We start from the raw sequence: 25,859 nt of genomic DNA, 5'->3' as shown, positions 1-25,859 counted from the left end.
ATAAATCTAAATTAAATTAAAAGGTTACATTTTGCTTCTAACTGATACAAGCTTTTTATCTTGTTCCCTGTGGAAAATAAGGCCACAGCAAGATCTTGCCATACTGGGTATTCTAGAACACACCTTTTCAGCTTCACCTCCTGAAAGTCTTTTGTTTATTTTGGATGGGTCTGTACCAGGTTGTTTTTATTGTTCTGTCTCTTCTGCCCTCATCTCAGGGCAGTTGTGTGGATGCGGCTGTCTGCTGTACTGAGTACAAAAGCATGCTATCTCAGCAAATGCTCTTTAATTTTCAGATCAATGTGCTAGTGTTATTTAAATGAAAAAAAATGATGCAGCACAGAATTAATTCTTCATCACATACTATACATGTATTTTCCTTTATTGTTTGTTATACTGTATAAAAATGCTTTTGATAATGATGTTTAACTTGTTATTAATCTTTTGCTTTTCTGAGAGCAATACTAATGAATAGGGATGGGAATGGTATTTGTACATTCTCCCTATATTTGCTTAGTTTTCTCCAGGTGCTCCAGTTTCCTCTCATAGTCCAAAAACATACTTGTAGGTTAATGGGATTTTTTGGGGAAAATTGGCACTGCTGTGGGTGTGTGCATGTCTGTGTCTGTGTCTGCCCTGCGATGGATTGGCATCCACCTTGCTCCCATTGCTTGTGGCATTAGGCTCCGGTTCCCCCACAACCCTGAATTAGATTAAGCTGTTAGAAAATGGATGGATGGATTCAGTGTGATAAACATAGAGGTAAAAGTACACAAATGTTATTCTATAGGGAAGAAAACAGAAGATACTGTATAAAGTATGTCCACTTGCTGTTTTTATAGGCTCAGCATACACTAATCATAGCAGCATACAAGATAATATAGCACCCAGCTTGAGTCAAATTGATTTACAGGATGATTAGATATCACATTTAATAATTTAATGCCTTTTCAACGTGTGGTAAACATAATTATTTTATTAATTATTTCTTACATTCAACCAGTATTATGATTTTAAGATTTTTGTAACCTTAAGGCTGCGGATCTCAGTTATTATTACTTTTAATCTGTAATGCTAAATTCTTGTTCCAATGTCAATTTTAGAATACAAAAGTCTGAGAATTACAAAATTACTGATGCTAAAGGAATAGAATGTTGGATGCAGTAATCTCCTCTGTAATTTTTAGACACTTGAGGGTGTTGTTCATCCTCAGTAATGTTGAATTGAGTCACTAGTATTGACATAGTGAGCTGGATCAACAAGTAGGCTGCAAAGGAACACGAAGAGGTTAGTCTCACATTGAGGAAGCATTCTGTTCTTTACCATTTTTATTACTAATTATTCATTTTTGTTTTGCTTTTCATTATAAAATTCACTTCTCCTTCCTCATTCATATATGCTTGTCTTATTTGTTAGGTGGAATCAGTACTGACCACTGCACTGTATTTATAGATCGTATAATATAATTTTTATTGAGTGATAGCTGCATAATATCATTACTTAGCCTTAGAGGAAACTTATTGATCAAAACATAATGTAAATACTTTATTTTCTCTCAATTATTATAGTTGTTGACTTAAAAATAAGTGGGCAGTATGAAGGGGATCATGACTAAGTAGATTGTTTAGGAGCATATAACTTTTAAAACTGCCCGATAGTCACCAATGTTTTTTTTTTGCAAAAAAAATATTCTGAAAATGGATGTTCGCTGGATAAACAGCAGTGCATTGACATTTGTGTGTTTTTTGTTTTAGAAAATTTACCTGCATTTAAAGGGGAACTGCAATCCCAAACTCTCAGACTGGTTATTAAATCTCAGTAACAAAATGAGTTTATTGACATTATAGAAAAAAAATACAAATTTGGAATTAAGCACAAAATCGTGAACTTTGTGAAAGTACTGTAAGTCATCAAGTTGTCGCAAACTCTCACTCAAATTCCCACAAATTGTGACATGATGCAGCCCTTCCTGCTCACTAGTCACCGTAATGACTAATGTAATGTGATGTACTATACTGTACATGTGAATAAGTACAGGTTGTGCAGAAATGTTACAATGTGATCTGCATGCAGAGTTACCAAGTAAGTAGTATTTGTCGGCCAATCCACCTTGAAATCAAAAGTAACATTTCTATTGGATTAAAAGACATGTCTTCAGAAGCCTGATTGATTACAATGTAATCGCACAATATGGGCTGCACATTCCTAGAAATGTAATCTTTTTTGTGATGTAAATTGGAGATTTTACAAGTCACCTTGTACATTTTACTTTTATTGTGGTTTGTAATGCACTCGTGCTCAATTCTCATTCTTTCTAATCAATAAATATAAAAATAGCATTGCAGTTCGCCTTTAAATAAAAAGTATTATCCTTATTATACCAAGTGTAAAAAAGAAAGTAAACAGCATTCCTGTTTTCTTGAATATTTTGCTTTGTAATAAAATTACATTGTTATGTCTGCTTTTGATATTTAAGGATTTAAAAATAAACTGTGATTTAAAAGAAAAAGCCTTTGCATGGTTTAATCAAACACTGTGATCTAAAAGGAAGAAAGAACTCTGCATGTTTTTTACATTCTTTTGTATAAGGAAAGCTGAGGATGGTGTCTCTAGAAATATATACATTTTAAATTATCAGCTTTACCTTTTACCTGCTGATTGTAAAATCTTCTGTAGTTTTAGCAAATTAAATCATCACCTTTAAGGTTGATAACAATAGTAAAATAAAAGTATTAAAACATGTTTTTTTGGTTAAATACTAAAAGACTATGAACAAAAAAAACAATTTTCTCATCTAATGTACTGTGATCATCAGGCTGTTTTCTGTGGTCATTATGTTTTCATATTCTTCATTATTATTCTAAAGCACCAGCTACTCCTCACAGTTTCTTCTTTTTCTAGACAGATGCATGTTCATTGAAATGTAATTGTAAGAAAAGCCATTCAAAACTGCTTTGTACATGCTTGTAGCGCATTGGTTAAGTAAAACTGTCTATTGAATAGAATTAAATTACCATTAGTTTGAAAAGATCAATTTACTCAGTGGATGAGGCATAAATATACTAGACCACGCAACAATTCATGAATTTGAATTTGGTTTGTAATTGGATGACACTAAATAACAGTCTACTGAGAGCTCTGTATAACTGACTTTAATACTGTTTGTTCATTTAATGGGTTTCGAATAGAATCCCATGTAACATGTTCATTAATTGGCATATACTATTGTATATTTACCAAGCTATTGTACATGTTTATGAAGAAAGATTAAACTGAATACCTGAAGCTGACTAAAAAATAGGCTATATGAAAGAGAGAGCGATCTACTAGACAATGAATGGTTTAAACCCATATTAGAGTCTTAAGATTTCATCCTAAACTCTCTGAAAGCATCCACAGAAGAGTTCGAAAAGTACTGGTTGCCACCCTTTCACTCCATTTAGTCTTGGTTTATGCCATATATTTGGCTGATTTACGGTCACAAGTTGCAAATCCCAACTGATACGTGATAGCATCTTTTTGCTAGACATTTCTTATATCTACGAAAGAAGGTTCTACACTGACAAAACTGGTCACGGCTGTGTCCATATTAAGTTTTCAGTGCCTGTTTTTCTGTTTTTCTTGCTGCTGATAGTGAGTGAGACTCAACAATAGTGCCTTTGTCTTTAAAATATATGCAATAGTACTAGGTGGTAATCTCCAGTGTGTTAGAATGACACCACACACCATTACCAGAAAGAGAAATATTAGCAAAAAGAATCCTTCCTCCCCCAGGAAGAAAAAAGTGAGTGATGGGACCACTCCTAGTTCAAAAGAAATTGGGACCTCTTCTGACAACCGTAGCAGTGACCTATATTCCCAGCAAATGGTATTTGATAGCTAGATGTGATGCTCAAGTATCTTTCAACAATGTCTCCTTGGTAGAATGAAGCTCTGGAAACTCACCCTTGAGTACCTTTGTAGATTATTTATAGGAGTAAGATTTTTTAGTTCTCTGCTGGTGGGTGGATTTGGGTTTTGATTTAATACAGGCCTTGTTTTGATTTAGCTCTTTTAGCATAAACATTGCTTTTTTTTAATCTGCTCTCAAACACAGAATTTCCTTATGCAACTAATGTAACATTAAAAAAGTTGGTATGGATCTTTTTAGGTGTTTTTTTAGTATGACTACTGTATTTGAGGTTTTCATCTGCTTTTAAAGTGTACTTTAATGTCATTAATGGCCACATGGTAAGTTATGGCACAAAGGATTATAAATTTCTCCCCAACCTAAAAAAATAAAGATACAGTGATGTAAATATATGCTTTATGATAAAAAAGTTGATGAAGAAACTGAATAATAATATAATGGACTTGGTCTGAGGTTTGCAGCCAGGGTTGGATGGAGCAGGACTTGGATTTAGGCCTTTCCTCATGTCTTACTGTGTTAATACAGGAGGGCTGTGATAAAATCCACCTGCATTTGATAGGAATTTTTGAAAGTTTTGGAGTGGTGGTGGTAAAGAATGGATCCCTTCTTGCTTTCTGGGAATTGTTATTGCCTCTACAATTATCGGCTAGGATTTTAAGCGTGGGCATTTGATGGCTGGAACAAAGAGCATCAAGCAAGAAATCACAAGAAAACATAAATTTAAATATTCCTCATGGGTAGAATCAAGTAGCGCTGCTGCATCAACAAAACCACCACCACTAATAATAGTTATAATCATCATAATCATAATAATAATAAGAATAATAATACAGAGACATACTGTACAATACTGTAAAAAGCTGTTTGGTAGTTGTTTATTTGACACTATTTTGACTCCCCACTTCTTGACCTGTTTCACAGTTTTGTTGTGAGTCTTCAGTTATCAGGATCTCTTACTTTCCTATTTTGGCATGTTGTCTGTACTTTAGAGTGGGTTGTAAACCACAAGTACATTGTATTGTGGTTGGTTAATATGTGCCATATGAGTAGCTAAAAAGGAAAATGTACTATATTACTTGTAGAGTTTTAGCTAGCTGAGTTCCTATTCATAATAGATTATTTTTAAACTGTAATTGAAAAAGGTGGTCATTGTACAAAAGAAATATAGTATGAGTTTCTACTCGTGTCCTCGGGTTTGTTTTTCACTGTTAACTAAGTACTGTACTGTATGTCCACAATGTTGATTTTATCAGTGCCTTTGAGTGTTCTGAAAACTTGTATACAGAAATTAATTAAAGACTTATTGATTGTGATCTCTTATTGTCTTTTAAAATGACATCTGTTTTTAGTTTTCAATATATGTAGAGATGTATGCATCTTCATACTTCATTATATTTCTATGTAAAACATACTAACATACTGTATGTTGTGTTTGGCTTCTTTCAGGTGGACTGGTGATATGGAGGATGCTAACCTATGCCCCTGCTCGAAGAGCTCTCATTGTAGGTTGTGGATTACAGATGTTCCAGCAGCTGTCTGGGATCAATACAGTCATGTATGTATGAATTTCCTTTCCTAAATTACTGCAGCTGTTTATTATGCATGCTCCTTGCATCTTTCATATGAGGAACATGAGTTAGAATATCTTTCATCCCCATGGCTCTGAAGTAAGTGGAAAAACATGTCATCAAATGCAACCATCAGTCCACTGTAACCCTCAGATAATTTTAGTTCTCTTTCAGTCAGTTTCATGGATTTTAAAGCTTAAAGAAATATATGGATTTTATATTCGACTGTATTATTAAGGATCCTAGTCTCACCCGTTCTTTAACTCACAGTACAAAAAGCAGTGCTAAATTGTTGCTCAGTACAGCAGGAATGATGATAGGATGGATAAACAGCTTTGTTTGTGAAGACAAAACTATATTACACCTTGCTGTTCCATCTTTCCAGGCTGATTGCCACAGTTAGTAGTGATTAGCACAGTTTTGGGGGGAACATGTCAGGCAGGAACCAGGGGTCAGAAGTCCAAACAAATGACCCCTCTAACTCCTGTCCAAATTAATAAGTTCATCAGCAATGAAGGGAGATGTTCAGTTAAAAAAGCTGAATAAGAGCAGGGCACATACTGTACCAGGGATAAATGCTTAAACAGTTGTGGGAAGAAAGCAGTTAACGACTGGTCATTAACCTGAGGTTACATACATTTACCAGTACTCTGTTTCTTTAGAGTATTGTCGTGAACGTAATATCTAAATAAAATATGTAATAAAACGATATCTGCATAATTCTAAATCAGGTGGGTAGCTGCGTCAGCATGCGTAGGCTGCAAAGGAACAAGTAATAGGTTTATTCCATGCTGAAAAAAAGAAGAAAGAGAACACAACGTTTCGGCCGTGGAGCCTTCTTCAGGTGTGGTCCACACCTGAAGAAGGCTCCACGGCCGAAACGTTGTGTTTCCACCGTTGTGACCACACCTTCTTCAGGTGTGGTCCACACCTGAAGAAGGCTCCACGGCCGAAACGTTGTGTTCTCTTTCTTCTTTTTTTCAGCATGGAATAAACCTATTACTTGTTCCTTAATTCTAAATCATTTAAAACTGTGCTCCAAAACGCAGTAGTTTCCATTCCATGTATGAGCAGAGACAGGGAATTGTTTTTGTATGGATGGTGTTTGTCATAAATTACAGTCCCATAAGAATGTATATACAATGTACAATTTACTGGTACAACACTAGAACATGACAAAACTAGAGCGATATGAAAGAGATACTGATCGTTCACTCAGGAATTGCAAAATTTAGATTGAAAAACTTAAGTGTTAACATACTATGTATAGCCTATAACATAACATGTGTTATAGCTTAGCTCATATGTTTTATCAGTCTCATATAATTACATCGCATTCATATTTTCAGATACATGTAATGATAAATATGTAAAGGAGCAAGTAATAGTTTTAGTCCATGCTGAAAAGACAAGAAAGTAAACACAATGTTTCGGCTGTGAAGCCTTCTTCGGGTATGTTATTTCTACCCACCTGAACTATGATAAATATGTGTTTATTATCGTGAAGTATACAGTTAAACTTGTTTGAAATAGTAGTTCAACTCAAGAATTATAATATAAATAAAGGAGTTTTATACTCAAGAGATCTGTTGGCCAAACATCCTTGGTATGTTTAAACGTCCCTCTAAGAAGACAGAGCTGGCTGGGTTGGTCCGTGTCCCAACTTGCCAATTGCTTGCTCTGTGCAGGGAGTATCCCAGTGCAGATAGAGAGGAAAGAGAGCTTTGTCTAGCATTGCTGAGGGCAGCTCTACCAGTAGTTAGTAGTGTCACTGAACTTTGGTCTTTAAAACTGTTTACAGTCCAAGCTAGACAAGTGGGAGAACTTGGTTCATCCCAGCTGGTACCGAATATGCTTGGATATTTAGGATGTCAACAAAAAGAAAGAGTCCAACAGTCTTATTTCGTTGATCAGTCCTGGAGAAGCGTTTAAGTCCTGCTTTTGTCCTCTTCTTAGCTGTATTCCTGTTTTTATACATGAGGCCCAGGCTGCCTGGTCAAAGCAAAGAAATATTATTAGAAATTTTAATAACATCTCATTCTAAGTGAAGTAATATACCTTGCCTCTACAATTATCGGCTAGGATTTTAAGCCTGGGCATTTGATGGCTGGAGCATCAAGCAAGAAATCACAAGAAAACATAAATGTAAATATTCCTCATGGGTAGAATCAAGTAGCGCTTGCTGCATCAACAAAACCACCACCACTAATAATACTAATAATCATCATAATCATAATAATAAGAAGAATAATAATACAGAGACATACTGTACAATACTGTAAAAAGCTGTTTGGTAGTTGTTTATTTGACACTATTTTGACTCCCCACTTCTTGACCTGTTTCACAGTTTTGTTGTGAGTCTTCAGTTATCAGTGGCATACCATGAATTTTAATAATTTACATGGTATGGACAAAATGGCCATATTATGGTACCAATACTACCCAATCATTTACAGTATTTCACATGAACAATACAGCTCAATCAATGTAATTGAATTACATATTCTGAAAAATATACAAAGCAAAGGATGTTTAAATGCATGGATAAAAAACGTGATGACTTACATGAATATAACTCATAGAAATTGAATATGTTAAATGTTTACATTTGTTAAAATCATGTATAAAAATAACAAAGAAAAATAAAAGGATTTTGTAAATCTCTGTAAATAAAGATCTTGAGATTAATGTTAGTTGCTAGGCTACCACAAAAGAAAAATCTTTTTTAAGATAACACATAGGAGATGTATCTTTATTTCTTTTAATAGCCACAAAAGCCTGTCGCTTTGACTCATTTTTTCACACCTTTAATAATCAGTCCAGAGCTGAGTGTCAAGCATGTGTCAGAATCAAAAATATTCACAGCCTCATGGATCAGAAATGACAAACATGAATCAACTCAATGTTTATAATCTGGCTTTACTGTAAAGAAAAAAAAAACATACATTGTATTTACTTTCTGCATCTGGTGTTTGTCAGTGAATTGAAAGACCTCATTTAATTAAGAACTGAACTACTAGAAGTATAATAAAAATGGTATTATGAAACAGCACAGGGTTTTTTTCTCTTGCTTATAAAAAGTCTACATATTGAGCAGCACTAAAATGAAACAAATGAGTATTGGAATCAATAGGAAGATATAGAAATTCATTGCTAATAGTTCACTTGATGAAGTAGTGAAGCCACAAGGTCTTTTATAGTTTCTCTCTTACAAAGATCAAGCTGCATGCTTATTTGAGATTCAAATGAACTGTCTTAACTTAAAGATGTGTCAGAGATACAATCTGGAATACTCAGCAATGCGTAGCAAAAATTCATTCAGCTTGAAGAATAATCTCCTCATTTGGTTTTGTTTACTATTACAGCTTGAATTGAAAACAAAGCACAGGGATTTATTCTGTAACACTGAGTAAAATATGGGAATTTTTCTAGCTGATAAATGTTTGATTCCCTGCCATTCATATTGCAGATTCACTGGGTGTCACTGAAACATTTTTTTGACTGTTCAGCACCTCAGTCTTCTGCACTGTTCTCCTCATTTCCTAATCTCAGCTACAATGTGTTGTAGCTTTTAAAATGCATTTCTGTGATACTAGCAAAAGCCTATTAGATATTGGAGCAATGGATGACAATGTTGTCATGCCTTTTCACACATACAGGTTGGCCAGCCAAAGGTCAGCCAAAAGGTGAGGGGATGGAATGTTTTGATACTGTAAAAGTGGTATGTTTATGTACAATAACACATATTTAAAATGATAGAAAATGCAAGGTTTTTTTGCAGTAGTGAAGGAGTAAGTGATGGAATGAGTCTCTTTATGCCTATTCAGCTGAACCATCACATTATTCTTTAGTGGGTGAAATTAATTAGGACACACATCAGGCAAATGCTAAATATACTGAACATTTTGGGTAGATCAGGGTTTCTAAATGTTGAAAAAGATACTGAGGTAAAAGGACCAAAACTAAATGTAATCAAAAGATTTGTGTAGGCAGTAAATTTAACTTAAGACATAAAATCAAAATCATAAACAGATTGATAATTGCAATCAATTGTACTGTATGAAAATGAATTTGTCAATAAATTTCAAAACTTAAGGTTTGTTATACTATTTGCAGATTTTGTGCCTGTTTGAAAAGTTGATTGCACTACATAGCATGAAAGTCAAAATCAGATGTGGACAGTATTTCAGTGTACATTCTGTTTTAATTTACCTAATTCTTGATTAAACTATGAATATTTAATTTACAAATAAATAATTTATATTATTTAAATAAATTAAATAATAAATATATTATTATTGTAAATAAATAATTTACAAATTTACAAATAACCCCGAGCATAATTAAAGGTTGTGTTGAGCAGAGACCTACAATGATTTGAATTATTTTACCATAGGTACAAAAGGATTATATTAAAATAAATCTTTAAAAACCATGAATTGCCTGAACTTTATACTGTATATACAGTATATAAAGGACATGGGGGCATATTCATAAAACTCTTACAACCTAAAGTTTATACCTGTTTGTCACTAATAAGAAAACACAAAACGAATGTCTTCTTTCAGATTCTATAACACGAAACATTGTTTTTCTTCTCTTACTTTTTACCGTCTCAATAAAGCAAGTTAGAAAATATATGAATATGGCCCATTGACCGTAGCTGTCCCCAAAAGGTCATACTTGACTTCCTTCACATTCTTCAGCTTGCTTAATAACAAATACTGAATAGGCCAACATACTTCATATCCAATTTGTAATCAAATAAAAATGTAGCCTTGGGTAAAAGAAACATTTTGCTATACTCACAATACTTATACTACTCAGAGCTACCTGTCCTTCAGAAATCTAAAGATGCCTGGATTTTGCTTAGAATCTGTATTAACACTTACTAGGTAACACTGACTAAATAGCAAAGTAGGGAATGATGCTGAAAAGACCAGCCTTCTTAGATATACTCCGGATGACTGAAGCTGACTAAAAAATCTCTGCTTGACAGTGTTCTTTCTGAACACAATATTCTCTAAATATTCCATCCTTGTGGTATATCGCTAATTACATTATCCCAATTTGAGCATTTACTCCATATCTGTACTGTTCTCTATTAGTCAGCTCTTTTTTCAAACACACATTACCTTGAATGCCTACTCCGTGCTATTTGAGAATTAATGTTCTTAGAGTAACATTATGAAAAACCTTCGGAAAACCTAAATATACCTTATCATATGCTCTGTCTGTATCCATTGCTGTGGTTGTTTGTTCATAGTACTTTGAGAAATTCAGTAAAACCATCTTCTGTAAATCAAAGTTGACTATCCCTTAGAATCCCATGTCATATACTGTACATGATAAACTAGTTTAAATTATTATTTGTGTAACCATACATGCAGTATAAGTCAGATGTATCGGTCTGTAATTACTTAGTTCAGTTTTGTTACAATTGTTCTGGAGGGGGAATGTATTAGTAATTTTCCAGTCAGTAGATATCACTTCTGCCTTTTGTGACCATTATAACAGTTTTGCTAATAACCTATTAAAAACATCTTGTTTCTTCAAGCACAATTGGGAGAATACTATCAGACTCTGGAGATGTGTATATTAAGCACTTCTAGTACCTATAATGCCTCTGCTTCTTCTGTGCTAATATTATTTATCACACGACTTTGTCATTCCTCAGGCTAAGGTCTGTTGTCTGTTCCTTCCTTGGTAAACATCTGTGTGATGTATTCATTTCATATACTCTATAATCCCTTTCCCTTTCAACATTTAATAGTTTCACATGTTTATCTCTGAGACACTTAACCATTTTAAGTTCTTTTGCTGTTGTAATACTTAAATATTAATTTAAGTTAGTGGCAATTTTAAATGTATTTCCATCTTCAGTGCAATATTTGGTTCCCTATTGTCTTTTCTAATATAATTTTGTGCTATTTTCAAACCACTGATTTACAAGACCAGCACTTACAACATTTTGCAGATTTAGACTATAACATGGTTTCTAAGTCTAAATCTTATACAACTAGTGGACAAAACCAATATAAAGTCATATAATAGAATGTTGGCCCATCACTTCCAGCCAAAACAGCCTGTGTACGGAATGTATAGTCTGCCAGCATTTGTACAATAATTCTGCAGGGTAGATGCAGCATCATTCTTTCACAAGGATGTTAATCTTACACACACAGCTGATTCAGGTAGAAAATGCTCTCTCAGTTTTGTTTAAGGTATCTTTACAGAATATTCCATAAATGCTCAATTGTGTTCATATCTGGTGACAGAGAAGACCTTGACATATGTGTAACATGCTCATCAAACCATTGGGTGGTCACACATGCCCTATGGGTGGTCACACATGCTCTATGGGTGGGAGCACTGTCATCCTGGAAGACATCCCTCCTGGCAGGAAAGAAATGATGCATCATGGGATGAAGATGATCACTCAGTACCATTATGCAGATATTAGTATAGCCTTGTCTTCTAATGGATTAAGTGCACTTTTACTGGGTAAAAGTACTCCATAACATTATGGAACCATCAGAATACTTTACTGTTGGAAACAAAATTTGCAGTCAGTCAAATTGCTCTCTTGTTGTCTCTTGCACTCTGAATGAATGCAATACTCTATGATCCTGGATTATGCACTTCCTCCTACTTGCCCTTTTCTGAACACACCTTAGACACATTTTCTCATGAAACATCAGTAAATTGTGTTATCTTGGTAGCTGAACATACCCCAGCAATCACAACTCTTTCAAAGCCCGTGAGGTTTCCTCTTGCATTCTAGCCGTAATTATAGGCAACCAGGCCTGTGTAGCATTTATATACATGACCCTAAACATGCTGGAATGTTATTTGCTGAATTAACATACAATATCAGTTACACTTGTGTGGAACCCCCTGCTTTTAGTATACCTGGTGTCTCAGTTAACTTCTCTCATTTGCTGAGGTGTTTCCATTTTTTACCACTTCCGGTAGATTTTTGGTTTCTGATACAGTATATGCTTATACTTGTACATTGGTTGCATTGCATTGGTATTATTTGCAAGTGGTAGTATATTTGTGCAATTTTCCTAGGGTACAGGTTAATTAATGATAGATTTCCTTGTTGCATTACAAACAACCAAATGAAATGGTTAAATAAGAGAGACTCCATGCTGTATGCATTGTCATCTCTCCAATTCCACTCCATTGTTCTGTCATGAAATTGTTTTGCTCTGCTTTTTACTAATGAATGCTAAGTAGCTTGGAACTTGAGAAACAAGTTCTTGTTGCTCAACAGTTGCACTTTACAGTTCAGAACACACATTGGCAGATTAATTGAGGATGTTAATAAGTATGCTAATTATAAAGTCAGCAAGCTGCTAAAAACCACCAAGGATTTAAAAGGTTTTGTAATTTCTTTATAGTCCTGGCATATTTTTGCAAATAATTAATGCCATTGTCTTTACTATTCTTCTTTGAAAACAAATCAAGAGCTACACTGGTAGCAGATACTGTACTGTACTTTATATTTCACTTAGGTTAATATTTGCTATGTTTGGGCTGATTGTGCCTTCTTTTCACACTAGCATATAAAGTATGGCTATCGCTGCAATTACTGATTATACTGCGTTTTTAATTATTCAACTTACTGTAAGTAAACAATTTAATGTTTGTGTTTTTCACATAAATACACACACATTTTCACATATTTAGCATTTTACACCTTATAACATTTTTAAATCAATTAGACCTAATAAACAAAATAATATTGATGATGAAGATTGTTGAAATAACAACATACTCTCATATGTACAGTATAACATAATACTGTCTTTATCAATAGGTTATTATTTTGCACATAGGATATGTTCTAAAGATTCACTTATTTTTATGACTATGTCATAAAAAAAAATCTATCAATGCCAGGATAAAAAAAAATACATTTTGATTAGAGGCGGAGATGAAACTCCGGAGAATCAACTGTTATTCTCCAGCCTAGTTTCCCATTTATACTGGGATAAGATTACAGAACCCTTCCAATCCATTCCACTTCACAAATTTTGCTGCAACCAGCTCTTTAATTCATTGAGAAGTACTGTAGTACAATTAAAATTGCAAGTAAATATCTGGCTATATCTACAGTATACTGTAAGTAATGACATGGAGCTAACTGGGCCTCATGTTAAAAAGCTGGACTTTCAGCTGTCACACCTCAGGCCCTGGTGCTCAGAAACCAAAGCAAGAAATGTACATTCCATGTTTTGTCTTGAACTCCGGGGCTTTTCCATTTAGTTGCCTTCCATTCTCCTAGCTTCCAAGCAGCTAATCGAACATCTCGGTAATGCACATAACCTCTGACATACAGTATATACTGTTGAAAGCATATCAGTACACTCTTCCCTAATTATTTTAATTATTCTAAATAAATATTGCTGGCAGAGTTTAAAGAAATGCAAAACATGTTTATTTTAAAAATCAGTACAATATTCTTATGTCTGTCTCCCTAAGTAACAAGCTCTTACTCTTTTTTCTCACACGTTGTTGATGTTCACTAGATGTTCTTTTGTTTTTGTTTTTTCATTTAGGCTTCTTTCTAAATTAATTTCTGTTTTCTTTTCAACACAAAGTCATCTCTCATTTTGATTACTATTGTCATATAGTTGGTAGTTCACTATCTCAAGTATAAGAATGGGACATATTTATTAAAATGTGTTCTGCTCCTATCCCATTCAAGCTATGATTAATCATACTACAGCCTGTCAGTTAAATTCACACACTTCCATTTTTATTGAACTTTGTAAAAGCTGTGTGCTTCTAATAATAAGTTGATTTTTTTAAAATATGGTAGTTACCAGCACTGAATACGTGGTTGGACTTTTGCATCTGGCTTCAAGTGAAACTTATCATAATTAAAGATAATTCAGATTAAAAAAGTCAGAAATTCCAGACATTCTGTTTAGTTTTAATATATTTTTAGCCTTGTACTTGTTGAAATATGCTGATGTAACAGGACTCCGTGGCAGCTAGTCTGTTACAGAAGGAAACATCATCCCCATCACATATTGGAACCTGGACAGAGCTGTGATCTCCCATCAAGGAGACCCATTTCTTTATTGTAGCATAATTTTTTGCCATGTGCTCTGCTGCGTGGCTCTCAAGCCAGAGTTGTCTGGCTGCGATTGTATTCTGCAGGGACATACTGCACTTTTCGTATTAACATGGAAATTTCACAGAGGTGCTCAGTTTAGATTTTTTACACATTAAAACCCCTGACAATTAAACATATACCTGTAAATTGAGAGAATGAAAAAGGACATAGATTATGTAGATTAACCTTCAGTCTTAACTACAGAACTAAACCCCAATCTGAGACCAATTCCAGTATCTTTCTGCTTACACTCAGACATAAAAATGGGTTACAGTCACTATTTACATTGTCTTATTATTTAAAAAGAGGTACTTTTCTGGATGTCATGTTTGCTGCCAAGCAGGGGTTAATCAATAAATATGCCATTCGGATGTGTATGTGAAAATAAAACAGTGTATTAATGTGTATTTATTTACAGGTGGTATAAGTGGATTTTCTTTTCAATAACCCATTTAACCATACCGAATTTTGATTGAAACATTCTTTTTCAGCTGGGGTATTTCTGTAGAGCAGATACTTTTTAAATTTCATTTTTTTATGATTCAAATCTCATTTGGCTGATAAATGTGTTGGGTTTCAAGAATAAAGAGAGGCCCTAGATAGAAGTGCATTTAAGTTGACAGAAATGTAGAGATGTTGCACTTCAAGGGGAGTGAAAAATGTAGGGTGGAGTCTTCTGAGAATGACCTTGTTATAGCTTGTGAGCGGCTATTTTGCAAAAGGTTTTGAAAAACATCTTACTGTAATAAGAGAATCAAACAAAAACCACATATCTACTTCTCAATTTTTAGACATGTCTATACAATTTTCAGAATATTCAGGAACTCTGTATTGAGATCAGTTCAAGAGAAACGGGTATACAGTATATATATGTATTTATAAGTATTTGAAATCTTTGCAATCAAAACCTGAAGTGGAACACTCAGCTGTCATAAGTTATCAATATGAAAATTAAGTAACCAGTAGTAAAACGCAAATTAATTTAGTTATTTGCTGAAATAGTGCCTTCATTTTGGAAGATGATACACAGTCATCACGGTGGAGGAAATTACATTTTTGTTTCAGTGGAGTCCTGTGATGTGTTGTCTCAGTTTATTGACAGAGCACTGGAGCGTTAATATATACAAGCCTTCAGTCATCAGTAGCCCTGTGAGTTACATTAACACCTCTACAGCTCAATCTGGTAAGCCTTATCTATCCTCATCAGTCTAGTTTTTTTGTATGTATGTTTTGTAACAAGCATGCCCTCTGGAGTAGTTCCAAGGATGCAAAGCAGAAATCAGTAGACATCTTTCCAGGTGATCTGAGCCTGTTCGTGTTGTAGTTGCAAGCTCACTATTATTGTCGACAGCCTGTGTACAATCCCTGGCCTTGGAGGCATATGCTATACAATTACAAAAAAATGTATGCATGACAATAACAGGAATCTCGACATGGCTTGGCAACAATCTTACCTTAAGATTTTTCTAAATTGTGTTTATCTACAAATAACAACATGGTGGTCATTTAAAAATACTCTAGCCATATATTTCCTATTTTTATTCCTCGATTAAAATAAGGATAATTTCAGTTTGCAAAGCAAGGACATGTTTAATAATGTGTCTTTAATATATAAAGTGTACACACAAATTAAAGGAAAATGGTTTCCTAAAACAGCCTTAGAAAAGTTAATGGGGGTGAACTGCTCAATTCAAGTTATTCACCTAATGAAAATGTGGTTGATCTGTAAGCTTAAGATTACGTGTGGCTTGTACTGTATGTGCAATGCCAAAATCACTCACTTTAGTATGTTTTGGAGCAAAATTTTCTTTTTGTGAGTATTCTCCAATTGCAGCCACTAAGGAAGTACAGTATTTACACTATGTTGCAAAAAATATTAGCCAGTATCTCTTACTTTGAGAAGTAGCACTAAGATGCCAAGCAATAATCAATATTCAGTTGTCTGCCTGCATCCTCAGACTGCAAGAAAGGCCCCAGTAACAATTCCCTTTCTACTGTATATGCACTTTAAAAACATCAATGCTTAGTTAAAAAAAGAAAATTCAAAGCTTCAGAAAGTATATGACTTAGTGTATGGAATTCTAAAGGTTCATATGTCTTTACTTTTCTTTTTAAATTGTAAGTCTTTAGCAGATTTGTCAATGTCATGTGTTTGTAATGTGATTTAATAAAAATATACAATCTGAACAGGTCTGAGTATTTTTCACTTTAAATGCAGATTGAGATTTCAGATTCTGAGAACAGTGCTTCTGAAGCCAGATATTCACAATTAAGGAGACTAGACTAATGCAAGCTGAATGTAAACCTATATTACACAGAGAAAAACAATACTGTGGCAGTAGGCTGACTAGGTGCATGAGCAAAATAAATTGAGATGACAGTTTTCTGCAAGGTGGATGAACAACAAATTGACTAGGAAGTGACAAATAGTACTTTATACACATGCACTTGGGAGTTAAGGTTGAGGTTGAGCCAGTTGGCTTCAAGGATGTTTTTTAGGCAATTAACATTATGTTGTCCAGTGTTGGAAACAAACTACATCTGCTCTAAAACAAAGACATGTGTCTTCTCTCGCCATTGTGACTTTTTAAAATATGATGAGAAGAGAGATTTTATAACATAACACAGCCTTGCTGTCTTCTGAACATGATTAAGCTGGATAGGCATCTAATATTTGACAGATTCTGCTTAAACAACTAACAGGGTAATTTAAGGTCAGTGTTAAGTATATTCTAATACATACACAACACTGGTCAACCTGGTTATAGTAGTCAAAATAAATATAGTTAAATAATTTCTAGAAGATGAATTGCCAATGAAGAGTAAATACATAGAGGTTTAGCTTTTGAGCTTATTATAATGTTACATCCGAACCTGTGAATCTGTAGTGATTTCCTGGTATATGAAAGGCTCTTGTTATTGAGCCATGTGAAAAAAACACCTCAACCCTTCAACCTAGAGATCCACTTCATTCAGGACAGTAACTCTGCAGTGCAGTGTCACATCACTTTTTCTGTTGGTGCAGCCCACACTGCCTCCTACTTATTAACACTTGTACAGCATGAATTACCTATACGCCCTTTAAAATATTATGTTTCATTCCTAACTTCTAGATGTGAAACCTTCAATATATATCAGTGGTATACTCACTTCTGTACGGAGTATAAATTGGCAAACATAATGGTTTTTCAGTGCTATAAAATCTAAATACAGATTATATAGATTGATAGTTTAATAGTAGGATAGTAAAATAAATATTTTTACAGCAACCTAATTGGGCATGGAGCAAATTTCATTGTATACAGTACCTGCGGATTCTCTTCTAGAATGTAAGGCTCTTTCTTAAAAAATAATTAAATGAAGTGGATAACAGAGTATAGTAACAGTAGTAAATGCCTGCTGCATGTTAATTACTCCATTTTACCCACACATACACACAAACTGCTCTTTTTTCTATATGCTCGGTATTACATTCTAATTTAATTTTTTTATTCATTTAAAATTGTATAGGTTTTGTTCAAGTCAAGATCTACAGGTGCAAAGAAATGATTGTATTGACCCATGTTTTTCAAAAGCCTAGCTTGATGTCTCCATGCCTGAGCATTTAAGTAATAAACAACATATCAAACAGTGCCATTTTAAAGAATGCTAATAAAGCACGATACTTAGTCTTTCAAAAGATATCATTGATTAGAAACAGAAACAAGAGGCTGGGCTCACCAGGTTGTGTTGTATGTCTGTGTGCCTCAGAATTCAGATTGTCTCATTAGTGAAATAGGTCAGTTCCCTAGGGAAATGTGCTCTCATTTTTTTGCTATCTCTGTGTTCTCATATATATTCTACAGCATCTCATTTCTATTTAAATAACTGAGGTCAATAGTTTTATTGTGATATTTTCAAAAGAGGGGAGCTTATAAACAGTGGTTTATAAATTGATTTGATATGGCACACTAAGCACAAACCTACATTTTACTGTTTTGCACCTTTTCTTCTGTGTAATTAGATTCCTGTATGTCAGGCAGGGCTCAGATGAAGTACAAGTGGAACTGGTTTGTATTCACCAGACCAGATCATTTGTTCACCTCTTAAGTCTAAACAAAAAGTGCAGATGAGAATTTTATAGCTTTGAGTTGTTCATTGAATTATTCAGCAATGCTTCTGATGGATTCACAAGCCTAAATAATGACTTTTGAGTGCTATAAATCAAGCAGTAAAAAACACACAAAAGCAGCATAGACACATTTATGGAGTATTGATAATGACGGAAGCAGAGGATTAATGACTGACAGCTTACACAACAATTAAAATGTAATTGGTACAGTAATTTCTGCTCTACATGAGCATGTTAATTGTTATATTTTGGTGAATTCTTTGTCAGAAAGCTAATTCTGATACCAAATATAAACACAGTATTTAGGTAATCTATTAGAATGATCCAAAATTATTTCAAAACAAAATTTCTAGAACATAATTTCTGGAAAACATTTACAAGTAGCCAGCTACACATGTGCACTCTCTCTGCACAACCTTTATTCTAGCACATGGGTTTACAAAACAAGAAAGATGGTGGAAATGAGGAAAAAGGTATATTTCTGTATGAAGGCTGAAATGATGCACTTGATAAAAACAATGACTGAATGCATTTCTGGAAACTCCGTATTATAGTTAAAAGCCCATAATAAAGCAGCAAATGTTTTGTCCTTTTGAATTATGTATGCCAAAAAAAAACAGTGAAATAAAAGAGGATGATTGTACATTTAAGAATCTGATTATGTTGTGAGATAGTAATCTTATAATGTAAGGCCTGACACTATGTACCAACTGCATTATTGAATTGGTCTCTTTTCTGTTGTAGAATTGTGTGGTCTGTTGTAGTCAACAATTTCAACTTTACATGAGCAACTACCTTGGATTTCCAAAAACTCAATTTAATGTATACAATTGGATGTGTTGGAATTCTGATTAGATTTGTTATGGTAAATCACATAAGCACAGAAAAGTGATTCTGATTTATTGTTATATAACATACAGTCTTCATTTGTAAGGTGGGCATTATACACATTAAATCTACTATATGGTTGCATTTAAGGAATAATAGTTTCATTGACAATTACAGTAATAGCACAAGAAAAAAACAACAGATGGATTAAAGGTGATGTTATTTTGATAGTTTCTGTTTTGAAGACAAAAATATACCACTGTGTTCCTAAATAACTGCTAATTAGCAGTCGAGCAGTAGTTTCAGTGTTGACTCACAGAATGGTGCCCTCTGAGAGCAGGTTGCACCATAATGAAATGCCTCAAGCCTATTTGAAGGAAGTGCACGTAAATGTGTTTCTCACACAGGGGAGACAAAATGAAAGGTCATAAGTTCCCAAGGCCGATGTGATGTCTGTGAAAGGAGCTGAGTGGCCTGGTAAATTCAACAGTGTTTCCAGTACTGAAACAGAAATGCAGACCTGCAGGTGTCAGTCCAAAGAAACCTCTAATGAAAACAGTGATGAAAAAGGCTGTCTTTCAAGCAAGATCAGAATCCTGAGGAAATGTGCAAGTCTGGCAATGTTCAGATAAAATGTTATACTACAGTGCCAAAGGCATAGCGCACCTTGTGGATTTTGTACTTTTTAATATACTGTAAGATCAATTTAAAATTTGGCCGTCTGTTTTTCCAGTTAGTTTTCTTGCTTTTTTTTCCTCCACAACTCTTTTTGTTTTGCAATACTGTATATGCAATACACCTTGACACCAACACAATTGCTGTTTTCTATTTGACTATTTTCTTCTTTTTGGATGTTTGAAATTACTATAATTAATTGGCATAATGTGTTTTAAGAAAGTAAAGATTGTTATTAAGGAGATATAACTTCTGAGGATTTAAGTAATCTGCTTTAATATCTCTTGGTGAATTCATGTGATAATAATGTAGTTATAGATTTTTGATCAGTTAAAGATTTTATGTGAGGGATTTATTGCTACAGAAAACAAAATTAGAGAGAAATTAAAAATTGTGTTACAATAGTTCAGAATGTGAGGTGAACTGTTCTAGTTCAAAACTGGTTTGTTTCTGTAAAGCTAATAAAAAAAAACATGTTTTAGACATTCCTACTGTAAGTTGTGTAAAGTGATCCAAACAACTGAATTGTTTTGTTTAAACTCAGAATTTAAATGGTCAGAATTACTGAATAATCTAAATTGCCTTAAAAAGTTGTTATTCAGAATATAATTTATCCATCTTTAAATCCATGACCACAGCTGGAGAAGAAAACACATTCAAAAAGCATCTGACTATATCTAGGATTTCTTTGTGGATGTGAGGAAAGATGTTATAATGGCTTTCTGGAACTCCCCTGTGATCAAATCTTCTGAAGTATTAGCTACAGTATATTTGCACACTTTTTTATGTATTTCAGTCACAATGTGCTATCTTATTATCCACATTCTAACAAACCCTTAATCTAGTTGCAGGAAGTTGCAGTAGAAATGGTGTAGCCTGCCCTGTCCCTGTAGTGTTAATATTGTGTGCACTTAACTTCATGGCTAATAGTTGCAACATGAGAATAATGTTACAAATCAGGGGGTGTGATAAATTTACTAATTAGGGAGGTTAAATCTATACCTTGAATCAATATCAGATCAATAACAAAATCTGGTTCTCACAGCAGTGCGCTGTGCAAGCAATAAAGATGAATGATTTCACCCCCTAAGGTCAGGATTACAGAGTGTTACATCGCACATTACTGTATTCCATTCTCTAGCCAATCAGGCCACATGTTAGACAAACAAGTATTTATTCACACTAAAGAACATCATTATACAACGCACAACCTTATAATGGCCACAGTGTGGTGAACAAGCAAGTACACCCCCTTAGGTTTTTTTAGTTTAACGTTTTTAGATTTATTTTATGTTCACCTAGTCCTCAACAAATCCTAACAGAAGATACATTTAACGTTATTTGACAAATAATACACACAAATCCTACTTTGTCATTTTTTATTTTAAAAAACAAAAACATAGCCAGCGTTCAATATCTTTGTGTGGAAAAGTGAGTGCACCTCTTGATTCAGTGATTGTGGCATCTGCTTTAGCAGCAATAAAGGAAGTCTACTTACATTTTAAACACACTGTATGTAATTGTGTGAGCTCCAGAGGTTTCCTGTTAAGACAGAAAACACCTTAACAGGACAAGGAAACAAACAAACTTCATAATAAAGCAGAATTTAATCAAAACTTAATACTGTATTTATTCATAACAGATGCTCACAAGTGAATGGGAACCTATTCTAGCAAAGGCATAATTAAAACAGGAGAGATACAGTATCTTAAGCCTGTGGATTCCACAGTTAAAGTTTGGAATGGAATTTCCAAATAACTACGAGAGCAAGCTCTCTTCTGTAATTAAGTTCAGAGTCTGGAACCCTGTCAGCATTCAGTTCACCAGGGCAGAATCCGATTTTTCTAAGCTAATGTCAAGGTGGGAGCTTCTCATGGCATAAGATTCTTGATGATGTAAATGGTGCATGATGATGATGATGTTCTCTCCTAGCTTCCCTTTGTCTGTTCCTGTATAACTGCTATGATCCATTCCTATGAAGGCTGGATTAATGACCTTAAGAATTTTCTGGTGACTGTTAAATATTTGTTTTAATATGGCTGATGTAATAATCGAATAGTGACATCATTTATTGTAAATTATTAGGACTCGTTTTGTTTCATTGTTTTTGTTTTTTGTCTTATGGCCCAAGGACAGCTTCGTAAATACCTCAAACCATTTTTGCATTTCCAAACCTTCTGAGTAAGGCAATTAACCCGAGAAGTGAATATGTTGCTGAAACACAGTTGCCCCCCAGTAACAACAATAACAATATTAACTTCAACATATATTGTTTAAGGATTTTATTAAATTGCTTTATGTTGTGGGGAATTATTACAATATTACATGTTCTAAGGAGATAATTTTTCATGTATATATTTTTATATATTTTTTCTTTGCAACAAACGCAGTGATGTTGGTGTATTTTGAAAGCTATTTTGTTTGCAGGTTTGACCCCCATATCTGTCATATAGTAATACTCTTCATACATTTTACCACTGAAGGGTGTTTTCTGTGATTTATGAATTGTGTCTTTTTTCCTTCAGCCTTGTTTTCTTGAGATTCAGGAAAAGTACTTAAATTGACAGCTATTAGGTGATGATTAATGTGAGGTTAACCTTCAGGCTAATAAGAGTAAAAAAAAAAACTGCATTGTACTTTCTGCAGGTATCATATGATATTGTAGAGCAGTGGTTCTCAAACTTTATGGACCAAGTACCACCCCTGATCAAACCAAAGCATCCAAGTACCACCTACAAGTCATCTTCTCATAGGAACCCCAGACAATCTCAGTGACCAACATGAGGACGCGTGCACACTCACTCTTACACACATACAATAAATATAATAATAAAAAAACCTTATTTGATATAGCGCCTTTAAACGTGGCTTCTCAAAGCGATTTACAGAATGACAACAGGAACAACAATTAAAAATAAACAATAAAAAAGCACCATTTCAGTGAGAGGGGTGAGCCTGTTTAGTCGAGCAAAGCAGAAGTGAATTCATATTTCGAGCCTTGATACAATTCACAACAGAGTCTAACAGATTTTAAATCGTCGGGCATTTTCTTGACGGGAAAGGTCTCACAGTGGATGTTGAAATTCGTCCATTCATTTCTGGAGCAACCTCTTTAATTCGTGCACCGCTGTGTGGGATTGTCATCGCTCTAGCACCGTCTGTACAAAATTTATCTTCGATAAATTCATTCAGAAACTGAAATTTGTGCTCTTCTGTAATTCCTGTTGGTTGCGGCTTACAGAACAGAAGGTCCTCGTGGGACATGTCCTCAAACTCGTATCTAATTTAAACGAGCAAATTGGCCAAATCGATGACATGTACAGACTCATCTAATTGCAGTGAAAAACATCTGCTCATCTTAATGCACTCTTATCAGCGTACTTTTGATATAATCCGCCATATCAATAATTCTATGAGTGGCTGTGTCTTTCGGAGGGGGCAGCAGGTCGAGCTGCTTAGCAGCTTTTTCTTCAGACATAATACTGTACGTGTCAGCTCTTTTGCCAACGGTAAATAAGGTTCTTCAAAAATAGTGTGGGGCTTACCTGCTTTAGCAATCCGCAAGCTTGCAGTTTTCCCCGTTTCCGTTTCAGAAGTCCATCTCAGAAGTTAAAAGAAGTTATTTCATGCGCATGGGAGCGAAACACAGAGACGCTCGGTGTATTTTTCTCAAATTAACCTAGAACAGTTCTTAAATATCCCAGTTGGGATTGTAATAATTTACTATGTGCAATTACAATGCTGGAACTTTCAGCAAAACTGATGAACATTAATGCAGTAATTATGTGCTGTTATATTTATCATTGGATTTGACATGGAAAGGCACAGTGGCTAGCATTGCTGCCTCACAGCACTGGGGCACTGGGTTCAGTTCTGGACTTGGTGTGCTGTCTGCGTGGAGTTTGTATGTTCTCCAAGTGTTCATGTGGGTTTCCTACTGGTGTTCCGGTTTCCTCCAACATTCCAAAATATACTGGTAGGTTAACTGACTTGTGTGAGTGTGTCTGCCCTGCAATAGACTGGCACCCTGTCCATGGTGTACCCAGCTTTACGCCTGTAAGTGGTTAGAGAGTGGATAGATGGGTTATATTTGGCATACAGCATGGGAGGTTACTATTTGTTTTTTAGATTGCATAATTTTGGGTGTAAGTGTTTATCTGGGCACCATGAGGGTCATTACCAATGATTTGCCAAAAGAGAGGAGAGAGAGGAGAATTATGATTTAGTCCTCTTCAGTTGCCACATGTACCAATGAGAATGAAGGGTGATGGCCTGCTACAGGACAGGAAGGGGAATTCAACCCAGGGCTGTTGTACCAAGGCTGCAGAGGACCTGAGACTGAGCCAGTTCCTATTGTAGGAAATGCGAAATGAAAGGCATTAAGGACAGTGTAAAAAAAGTGTCTAGGAAAAACAGGGACAATGACTTGGGAAGAGGAAGTACCAACTGAGCAGTACAGTGCTGATATCAAGGTTAGTAGAGAAAGAGGAAAATGTAACTAGGCAAAGAAAGAAACCAGTAGTTAAAATGGTGTTAAGTTTTATAAACTGGAGATGGAAGAACACTTATCTGGTTAGTCAAAAGTGGGACAGCTGCACAGCTTTGTCTAGAGAGGGATGAAAAATATTGGAGTAAGTATGATAAGTTCCTAGGCTCATTTTTATTTTTTTATTTTTTTTATTTTGACAGATGATACTACAGCAGTGGACAAAAAGACTGAATAGGGAACATTTTTTTATTTCTCATTTTCTTTTTCTTCCTATGTTGGTATGCTTTCTTGTGTTCTGGCTCCAACTTGGACACTCCCAGCAAGAGAACCCCCAGGACATTATGCGAGATATTACAAGAGTTAAAAGACAGTGTACAACTGTTAGAACAGGACATTTTTTTAACTATTCATGTTATTTAGACTTACAAGGAGCTAATTTTGAAATACAATTGAAGGAGCACGTTTTCCATACACGGTGAACAAATCTAGACAACCATATAATATACACTTCAATACTAGATTATCACGTTGTACACCTTTTCCAATGTTACGTAGGGGCCATTGTATCATTTCAACCCAGACATGGCAGACTGTCGTTGCTATACTTCTTCTTGTCCATTCAGAAGGACATAAATTAATATTCAAAGTTGGAGGATGAGTGAATAGCAAATCTGCAATACTCATTCACTGTTAATCTGTCTTAAGTGCAGCTCATGGAATCTGTAGGTCCTCATTGTACTAAACTTTTCAATGTAAGAGACTGTGAAAGGAGCCAGGGTATGCAGATAAGGTGCTTTCTTTTATTATACTACAAGGGAAAGGCAAAATCTAGTTATGCAACTTCATTCCATTAATGTTTTAGCATTTTATTTAGCCATTTTCTAACTATCTCTTTTTTTACTAGAAATATTACTCCTTTCTTCGAACTGTACCAGCTTTTTCTTTTGTCCTTCTTTACATTCTAAGGCATAAATGTTCGTTCAGCTGATATCTCCAATGGCAAGAACCTTTCTCGTTTCATGGCTCATTACACAGCAACGTGCGTTTGCATTTGTGAACATGTGAGTAGTTTTGTGCAGTCAGTAAGCTTTAACCTTCATGAGTATTTAAAAATCAGCAGGATTTAATTCAACCACCCACACAGAAAC

At 34.7% G+C, this 25,859-nt stretch overlaps 1 protein-coding gene across 2 annotated transcripts in view; it reads left to right on the top strand.

Moving 5' to 3' along the window:
• LOC102684008 (proton myo-inositol cotransporter) overlaps positions 1-25,859 on the top strand; it is a 124,366-nt gene that overhangs the window by 73,727 nt on the left and 24,780 nt on the right. For both annotated transcript variants that reach the window (XM_015352606.2, XM_015352605.2), the window contains exon 4: positions 5,357-5,465. In XM_015352606.2, the coding sequence (XP_015208092.2) occupies positions 5,357-5,465 (109 nt within the window). The remainder of the gene's footprint in view (positions 1-5,356; positions 5,466-25,859) is intronic.

Source organism: Lepisosteus oculatus, chromosome 7 (assembly GCF_040954835.1).
Source record: "Lepisosteus oculatus isolate fLepOcu1 chromosome 7, fLepOcu1.hap2, whole genome shotgun sequence".
Classification (NCBI taxonomy): Eukaryota; Metazoa; Chordata; class Actinopteri; order Semionotiformes; family Lepisosteidae; genus Lepisosteus; species Lepisosteus oculatus.
Note: the sequence above shows the minus strand (reverse complement) of the source record. Positions and strands in the feature narration are given on the sequence as shown.